This window comes from Hetaerina americana, unplaced genomic scaffold, assembly GCF_022747635.1.
Source record: "Hetaerina americana unplaced genomic scaffold, ioHetAmer1.1.p SCAF_87, whole genome shotgun sequence".
NCBI lineage: Eukaryota > Metazoa > Arthropoda > Insecta > Odonata > Calopterygidae > Hetaerina > Hetaerina americana.
In genome coordinates this window covers 904,502-914,168 of record NW_027287505.1, presented here as the reverse complement: position 1 = coordinate 914,168, position 9,667 = coordinate 904,502, and the positions used below count along the sequence as shown (strand labels likewise).

The 9,667-nt window shown below is 36.3% G+C and overlaps 1 protein-coding gene across 4 annotated transcripts; it reads right to left on the bottom strand.

The window, feature by feature from the left end:
* Nucleotides 1–593: 593 nt before the first annotated feature.
* On the bottom strand, nucleotides 594–9,667 carry LOC139698499 (syntaxin-12-like). 4 transcript variants are annotated; one of them, XM_071597383.1, is made up of 10 exons: nucleotides 9,496–9,666; nucleotides 9,161–9,319; nucleotides 8,958–9,087; nucleotides 8,693–8,762; nucleotides 8,511–8,610; nucleotides 8,030–8,180; nucleotides 2,503–2,636; nucleotides 1,405–1,560; nucleotides 1,191–1,308; nucleotides 595–1,094 (listed from the first exon to the last, which is right to left on the bottom strand). In XM_071597383.1, the coding sequence occupies exons 3-9, from the start codon at nucleotides 9,070–9,072 to the stop codon at nucleotides 1,216–1,218; spliced, it is 819 nt and encodes a 272-aa protein (XP_071453484.1). In that variant the 5' UTR covers nucleotides 9,073–9,087; nucleotides 9,161–9,319; nucleotides 9,496–9,666; the 3' UTR covers nucleotides 595–1,094; nucleotides 1,191–1,215. The 4 variants fall into 4 exon arrangements, with proteins under 4 accessions (XP_071453486.1, XP_071453484.1, XP_071453483.1 ...); XM_071597385.1 differs by lacking the exon at nucleotides 9,161–9,319 and having other exon boundaries at nucleotides 594–1,094; nucleotides 8,051–8,180; nucleotides 8,958–9,160; nucleotides 9,496–9,667; XM_071597382.1 differs by lacking the exon at nucleotides 9,161–9,319 and having other exon boundaries at nucleotides 8,958–9,160.

Below are 9,667 nucleotides of genomic sequence, written 5' to 3'. Positions count from 1 at the left end.
CCAATTTTTTGGACTCCCTTTAACAGTATACTGTTTTTCAACGAAGCAAGTTCGTCTTGTGGCTTCCTTGTTGAAATAAACCCGACCATATCTCCACCTAGATGCAACGGGGTCTGTCGTGAAACGCCTTCCCAGTTTTCAAAAACGCGTTCTTTATTAAGCAGGAGTTGTTAATATAGGAAATGTAATTGTTCCCATTTTGGAGCTAATTAGCGATAGTGCCCAAGGGCATTCCTGGAAATCAAACTGGAGTCCTGTGGTCAGTAGTACAATCCTCTACCCTTGAACTACAAAACCCCTCCTTAAAACCATGCATTTATTGATTAGAAATTTTACCATTTAGCAATAAGAACAGAATTTAGATTGGTTAAATACAAGAAACATACAATACTAATTTACTTGAAAGCAAATCCATAGAAAAATACTTCACGCTTAAAAATTTTAATCTTGGCCATAAAGTATTACATATTAAGATAGACCTTTTATTTGAATCGTATTTTCAGAATAAAAAGTTGTGGCTGGAGTAAAAGGCACATAAAAAGTTATATTATTAGCACTTGTATGAAATAACTGATTCATCAAAGGATGCATTTCACATTTCATTTATTGATGCGGCTTATGAAAATAATAAACTTAAATATATTTAACTTGATACAATTCAAATATTTTAAAATTATTAAGATATACTGCACAAGCAAAATTAAGTAGGTATAAATTTATTTATAAACAATAATAAAGTAGAGTGAACTATATAACAAAAGAAAAGTTACAATTTTATAGATGGGAATCACAGAAAAAGAAATCCCCAACAATACACCATAGATACAAACAAGTCCAATTGATTTTTGAAAATTTTCTTGCATTTTCAATTCTGGAAATATTCAGAAAAATGCACCAAAAATATACTCTGAAATTCTCGGACATTTCCTCAGGATTATTTCTTCAATACTGGAATGAGAATACTCTGCATCCTGCATTGCCGTATGTTACATAGCTAACATTTGAATTATTCATTCATATCATCCTCTTGTTCAAATCAAAACAAATAACAATAAATTGTCCAAGCGAAACCCATGCTATCCTCCTCTTGATGCCTGAAATTATACGTACATATGTTGTAAATTTTCATAGCTTTAATAAAAAACATAAACAAAAGGAAAGAAAATTGAATCATTCAAGTATTGACTCACTTGCATATTTCTTTAGAGAAGAGCACTATCGTAATTCCACAGCTATGATTGTTATTATGATAGCCAATACAACTAACATTACAATCAGGAGGAAAAGTTTCTTCTTTCGCACTTTTGACTATATTTGAGGAAAAAATAAAGATTTAGAAAAAACATGAGACAGTGATCCACCAATGAATACTCTCCTACATTTGTAATGACATGGGATTTTTACCTGAAGTGTACTGGCTTGTCGTAGCTCTCCTGTTCCTTCAGAAACAAATACTTCTGTTTTCTCCACATTGGCTTCAATACTGTCCACAATTTCTCCTTGCTCATGAACCATTGCTCCCAGGTCTTTGAATATTTGATTGACATCACTAATATCACTCTGGAACAGCAACGACAGAGTTAATTTACAGTGATAGTTCTTCGACAACACTTCATTTCATAAGCAGGATGGCAGCACACATTTTATGAATTTCTATTCCTGACTTTAATTTAAAAAAAATCTACAGCATTATGTTTATATTTGAATTTTAAAAATAGTAAAAACCAAGTTCTCCAAAAGCCACGGTAAAGGATGTTGCACCTATAAATACTTCCAACAATCCTATCTCCATCTACTTGTATCATGTCACTCACTCAAGCCTTTATAATTTTGGTTTATGTCAGGGTTTGCAGACATTACTATCATAGCTAGTGAGTCTCAATCGCTTTCAAAAGAAATAAATAGAACATATTACTCATTGGGAATTTACACTAAGTAGATAACATACCAGCTTTTTAAGAAACTAGGGTATTTTCTTCGAGAGTTTTCGAAGTAATTGGTTACTGTATTTATTAGCATATTAAATGCATAGATATATAAAATGCATTTTATTTTACAATCCTAACTGAATTAACAATAAATATTCTCTGAATTAATCAAGTTTAAACAAAAAATTTTTCATAAAGTTTTAATGAAAAAATATTTAATTAAGTTAAAATAAAAAAGTAGCACACAAATTGTAGCATGCTGCTATGCGAGGCACAGCTGTTCTAGCAGATGATGGCCAAATCACCCATTGTTCCTGCCTTCCGTGAGAATGCTGGGAGGTGGAAAAGCTTAAAAGAGAGGGCTGACAAGGGAAATGACAGTGAAAGGTTCCCGGACAGTTCAGTTATGGATCATTCTGGCAAATTTTTTTTAAATTGAAGTTCCATAATGGCCCCACGGTTTTAAATCTGATTTTTATTTGAGCCACATTTATTTTCTTGTTTAGGGCACATATTTTCTCCTTCCTTACTATTAATTTGACAGGCACAATAATGCACAAAAAGAGTTACAAACCTCTAACTGCATTATGGCTTCTTCCTGCTCCTCCAAAGCTTGCAAATCCAACTCCTCCTGAAGCTGGGCTTGTCTTTCGGCTCCGCTCCGAGGCTCCGTGAGCTCTATCAGCTGCCTTCCCCTCCACCTTGCACCTGGAATGTAAAAACATGTGCTGAAAACATAACCACAGGGGGATAAGCCAACAAAATCAACATATCCTAGAGAACTCAATAATTTCCTGCGTCACCCCAAATGTGTAAACTCAAGGCAACACAGACATTGATGGCCAGTGTAAATCATGGCCATTTACAAAAGCAAAACTTTCATGATCATTCTGTACACAAATCCTAGAAACTATGTACATATATATATATTTACACTACTAATTATCAGAACCTGACATTACACCTGAAAATACTACTCCACACTAGAAGTACGAGGTCTGCTCAAAAAGTATCGCGGAATTTTGAATTTTCGTGGGTTACATATATTTGATTTTCAATTTTTTTGTGGAGTTATGTTGGTACTTATGTTCATATGGTACAGCTACCTTAAACAATTGAATTGAGCTATGGCAAAATTTGATGGTTATGTTTCCACACACAATTCATAAACAAACTGCCATCAACATATTGCTGAGGCATTAAGGGCACAAGGAAACCCTTATAGGCTACAGTAGAGCCCTGCAAATGGATGAGTAAGCGTTATTGATGCAATAAGGAATAGTGGGTGAAAAGAGCTTTTTATCATTTTACAAACACAAAAATTCAAAAAAAATATACTTTGAAGGTATGAAAATACAAACTTAATAATATGATGAACATTCTATTAATCTGAAATTTTTAAATGAAAAAGGAGTGATTTTTTGCGAGAAGCAGTTTTTCTTCTTCAACTCTTCTCCATTTTTCCACAGAATACACTAATTCCCCCGAATTCCTTATTCTTACCAATTACCTGCCAACCTATGAGGTCTGTTCCAAATATATAGCAAATTTTGAATTACCGCAAGTTACGTACATTTGATTTTTGACTTTTTTTGTGCCGTTATGTTGGCACTTACTATATGTCTCTCACTTATGCCGAAAAGTTCTGCCATTTTGAATGACCAGTTAATTGTTGACAGCTGTTTAGCTGGGATGTGCTTCGGCTTGTCTCGATTTTTTCCTGTTCCAAAAAATGGATCCAAGTATCTGTATCAAATTTTGTGTGAAAAACGAAATTAAGTGCACGGACGCATTCTGAATGTTGACTGTGGCATATTGAGAAGCCACCTTGGACTGAAGCAACGTTTATTGGTGGTACAAAATGTTCTCAGAAGGCCCACAAGATGTGAACGACAAAGAGCATGCTGGAGAAAGCATTGATGAAATGAAGAAAATAGTATTGGCCAATCGTCGAATCACCATTAGAGAAGTTGCCGAGGACCTAAACATATCGACTGGCTCATGCCAATTGATTTTAGCCAATTATTTGTGCAAAAATTGCTCAATTTCTACCAAAAAAGGCAATGCTCTGAAAACATTGCTAATAAAGTGTTGGACTCTATCCGCAATGACCCAAATTTGCTCCAGAGGGTCATAACTGGCGATGAATCATAATTTTATGGTTATGGCGTAGAGACTAAAGTTCAATCATCCCAATGGGAGCTGCTGCATGAGCCAAGACCCAAAAAAGCGCACCTAGTTTGGTTGAATGTGAAAGTTTTCCTTGCAGTTTTCTTCCATTGCAGGGGCATTGCATCATGAGTCCTGGCCACAGTGTGGAACAGTAAATAAGGAATATTACCTGCAAGTTATGCGCAATTTGCGCGAAGCACTCCACCACGAACGCCCTGATTTGTGGAAGAACAAAAATTGGCTCTTGCACCTTGACAACGCTCCTACTCACAGATCGTTACTTGTACAAGAATTTTAGGCCAAAAACAACACACTAATGATGTCGTAGCCACCGTATTCCCCAGATCTGGCCCCCAGTGACTTTTTTTGAAGGAGGAGCTGAACAAGAACACAAAAAATGATTTTTTTAAGAAACGTTGGCACAAGTGTACAATATCTAATGGCGATTACTTTAAAGCGGAAAAAATAAAAATTCATGAATAAATAAATAATTTTTGAGAAAACACAAAAGTAGCGATGCTTTTTGAGCAGACCTCGTATTTTCAAAACTTCTGCCAGGAAGGGAAATTGCATAACAAGACATTCGTATTGACATTCATTAGTCACGAACAGCGTTATATAATGTGACAAAAATTGCACAGTCCATGATATACAAGCATAGAAATGGTAGATTTCCAAAGATTTATATATTAGGTGACCTTGAGACCAGTAGGGCAGTCTAAATTTTGCCTTGACATCCCTCATATAAATGTGAAATACCTTTTTATGAAAAATATGATTTGCCCCAACAGATAAAGGATTGCATTGCTCTAAGGGAGGTGGAGCAAGCTTTTAATGGAGATGATGAAGCAAGAAAACACAAGTAGATATTTTCTTTCTGTTATCATCTACCTGCAGTGTTTCCAACTCTGATCCTCACATAGCGATAGATCAAGGTACTTAGCGGTCTCTGCCCTTTCAATGTTCAAATCCTCTACATTTATTAGGGGACCCTGCAATTATGGAGATTACTTTGAGTGAAGTTGAAGGGATGATGCTTTCTTTTTACTTGACAAGAAATTATCAGAAGAACTCCACTTAGCTTTCAACTTAGGTTCTGATCTCTCAGGTAGGAACATTTGCTAGACATGATGTGTCATCCATGCATAGCATGGACTCTCTCCTAGATAGATGGCCTAGGAGGCCATTCATGATAACTGTGAACTGTATGGGGTCCAAGAACTGAGCCCTAGGGAACACCAACTGTCACATGCTTAGACTTAGAGGCATTGGCACTGGTGACTATTTCACGAGAATCTTACAACTTGCTGTCTCTCCAAAAGGAAGGATTTCCCCCAACATAGAGGTTTCCCTATGAATCTAGCCTCTTTAAGTTTGTGAATGAGTAATGTACAGGGTGTACCCAAAAAGAACTGAAATAGTGCTGTGGATGGCGTAGTTTACGTAGTATGCATTTATTCAGCAAGGGTAGCATAGTGTAAATCATTCCAAGTTCTGTACAGGCATTATTGTCATCTAGGAAGGTTGTGTTCAGTCACAATTTGTTTTGTATTAGTAGATTTGCTTACTCCTATTCACTTAATTTGTTTTTCGTCATGGCTGATGCAAGTGAGCAGGGTACCACTGTGAAATTTTGCTTCCTGCCTTGGGAAAAATGCCACAGAAACTGTTGCTATGTTAAAAACAGCTTACAAGGATTGTGCTATGGGAAAAACTCAAGTGCACCAATGGTTTTCTTGTACCAAAGAAGGTGAAAATTCAATTTGGTGACGAAGTTCGTTCAGGATATCCGTCAACAACAATCAAGGCAGTGGAAAACTTCATCGTCACCATGCCCAAAAAAAGCTCATCAAGCGAAATGAAACCTTGAGACAATGCTCATTTGTTTTATTGATGTGACAGGGATAGTGATTTCTGAATTCATCCCACCAGATCAGGCTGAGCTCTGTGCGATTCCTTCGTTTCCTCAAATGAAGAGGGACATAAAAGGACAAAGTTTTAATGACGTGGAAGCGATAAGAAAAAATGAGGCAGGAGCCATCGGGCATCGAAACAGATGAGGTTAAAAAATGTTTCCATGAATGTTATCGCAGATCGGACAAATGCATTAAGTGTAATGGAGAAAACTTTGAAGGCTATGAGGTTGTTTTGTATTAAAATTAAATACATTGCTTTGAAAAAAATAATACCAGTGAGTTTTGAATACCTGCTTATGCTGTCAAAAGCTTTCGCTAAACCTAGGCACCAGTAGATATATAAATCTATGTCTACCCATAATGTTATTTGCCTGATGTATGCTGGCATTTTTCATGCGTACCTACACCTATCGTGGTGTACTAACCAGGGGTATTCTATCACTTTTCCCTCCACAGTCATTCTAGATTCATTAACTGTCGTCTCCCATTTCACCCCAATGCCAACATCATATTTTAAGTCCCCTTTCATTATCAAATGTCGACTTTATAGTTGATTGTATGGATTGTCTCCTTCCTGCTACCTATGATTCCTTTCCGGCACACCAACTCTGAAAAACAATAGTTTGTTGAAAATTTTATTTATATTTATTATGTTCCATCACTATCCTACTTTATACCCACAACCCTTCCCCCTAACAGTTTCCTTACTACCACGGCTACCTTATCTCCCCACCACTGCACATTACTCTACGACTATCACCCCCATAATGTCTGCTACTCTCCATCTCACCTCACTCAGCCTCCCTTCATCTCTCGCTTGATGTTATTCAACTTCCCCATCCTCAAAAGCACCTGGACACTTCAACTTAAGGCCAAATTCACTGTATTATTTTCTGATCCTCTTTAATCAGCCACAACACTGCGTGATGACGAACCTCGAGGCCATGCCTCCCCTGCTGCATGGAATAACACCTATCCCAGGGAGGAGAACCTCGTAGAAACCAGGACTCACATTATCACTTTTGATTCCATCAATTTTGTGGGGGAAGTAATAGAGGTGATTTTCCGGTGCCTTTCCCTATACTGTCCCTAATGTGACACCATCCACTTAACGTAACAGCCATACCACTTGCAACAGATTCCTTCATAGAGGCCTCACTGGGGAGCAGATGCTGTGTGGACCACCCTCTTATCTACCTGGGTATGGGAGGCCCTATCCGGAGTAATTATCATTACTTCCACCAGCACATCTCTAGGGATCATTAGGACATGCCTATCCAACACATCAAAACTGTAGACCATGGGGTGGGTCTAGTTTATAGTGCCAAACAAGAAATATACTTAATGTTCTTATTATTCATGAAATATAAGGCAAACTAACATGCTGTACACATTTTTCATCTAAAATATGAACCCATTGGGACAATGATAGGATTATAAAAATAACATACAACGGCACCTTAAGCCAAAATATAGGCTAGCTTTTCTGAAGCTTTCTCTTTACAATTCATTTGGAGGCATTGCATAATTATGCAACATACACATACAAAAATGTAGTTAAAAGCGGAACAAGCTGCTTTATGTAGCGATAAAAGCTACAGTCATACTCAATGTTTTTCAATGTTGGTATTGGATTTTACTATACAAATTTCATTATAATTTATTTGGTAATACAAAAAAGTTAACCAATAAATATTATTCAGATTACATAACTTTGAGAAAAATTAATAGATGTGAACAATTGACAATATGCCTAGGAACTGGTAAAAAATGGTTGCATCAGAAAATTTACTTTGATTGCTATGAAGAACCAACATGAAAGTAAAACATCCTATTCTGAAACAGGCGCAAATAATGGGTTGAACAAAACATGCAATGACAATACATTATGGAAGCAAACCATAGAGGCAGGTGATGGAATAAAAAAAAGGCATAAAAATAAACTTTAGGGGAAAGAAATAATTCATTCAAGGTAATAATGTTAATAATATTGAACATAAATAAAATACTTACTAGCAAAAGGATCATCAATACCAGAATTAGATCGAACTCTCTGCACCTCTTCCCTTTCCTTCTGAGCTTCCTGTCGCTGGGTTTTTTGGAATGAATTCAAAGCTGTCATAAACTCATCTGTTAAACGCTCCTTCAACATCTTCCTTTGTCTCTGTAATATATAAGGCGTATATCTTAAATTTTTTTCTTATTATGACAATCATAATCTCACTTTGCACACATGCATTTTTAGGCTTTTGGAATTACTTTGTTTTCCAAAGGACTGCAAAATTCAATTAGTAATGCCAACACTATTATCCATTTTAGAGCACTTATAATAGATACTACATTATATTGGATTTTTAAATATGTTCTCTAAAATGATGGAGCCAGCTATTATCTTCAACCACAGTCGACTTGAAATGACTTTCAATTGCTCAGATTTTGCATTTGTCACAAGAAGCTAGCATGAACTGTTACAAAAACATACGGTCAATCTCACCTCATCAGAAGGGGAGGAGGATATTGTAATCGCTGCCAGTTCTTTAAGATTTGCACTAGTATCCTTTGCAAGCATATTCGTGTAGTGCTCAATTTCATGCCTAAAATAAATGTTTTTAAAAGACAATTATCCGTGAAAATGTACTGCATGGCAAGACAGAAGCTCATCCATGGAATACTCACAATTTTACTTTATGCTGCTGTGAATCTTGAGGTGTTCCAAGCTGATTCACCATTTTCTGCATGGATACAACTATTCACAAACATAATGAGAAAAAGAATTTCCAATATTTAATATTAAAACTCACATCATTTCCGTTGACATTACTTGGTTACTAACAGATGACAAGAACGAACTCTTCCGAATTGAGTGACTGAGATCCTTCAGAAGATCGTTTCAGTGTATATTATGAAAAATTTTTATCAAGCGCAAGTCAAGAACACTTACCATTTTGCGATATTTTTTGTATGTTGGTGCATATTGTTTGGGAGAGAGCATGGAACTCTCTCTCCCTTCCTGGTCCTCCATTATGGTAAGACGAAAAACCGTAACTACTTTCCATGGCTGCTTAGTCCAACTTTGATAAAAATATGTCTATAAGTTTCTGAGGGGCATTATATAACAGCTTCAACTGACTTGACAGTCCGTACCTATGGGATCGAAACCAGAATTAATTTCGAATCAGTAATAGAATTGTTTATGAGGGGAAGCACTACCGATCTCCTTTCAACTCAGCAACAATTTTAATAAATTGGAGAATTTTATGACGTTTAACATCTTCTTAAGCACACAAGATGGAGACAACATACCTAAGTAGTTAAAACGAGAGATTGTGAATTTAAAACAATAATAAACAAACCTAAGAGCAAATTTGCAGGTAGCCCTGTGAATTCGTTAATTCAATAAACGAAATTAATATCAAAATGTCATGATTATCTCGCCTACTAAGTTGGACGGGAACGATTCGCTAGAAAACAGCACTTACCATTTAATCGTTGATTACTCAAACATATGGGTGGGTCAAACGTTAAAACGTGTCATGTCCTTCTTCGAACAAACAAATATCACCTGACGAGCTAGTTTATTAGTACAAATCCTAATATTGATCACCAAACCTTCTGTTAGCTCTAACGGTGTTGCCACCTATAATAAAACTG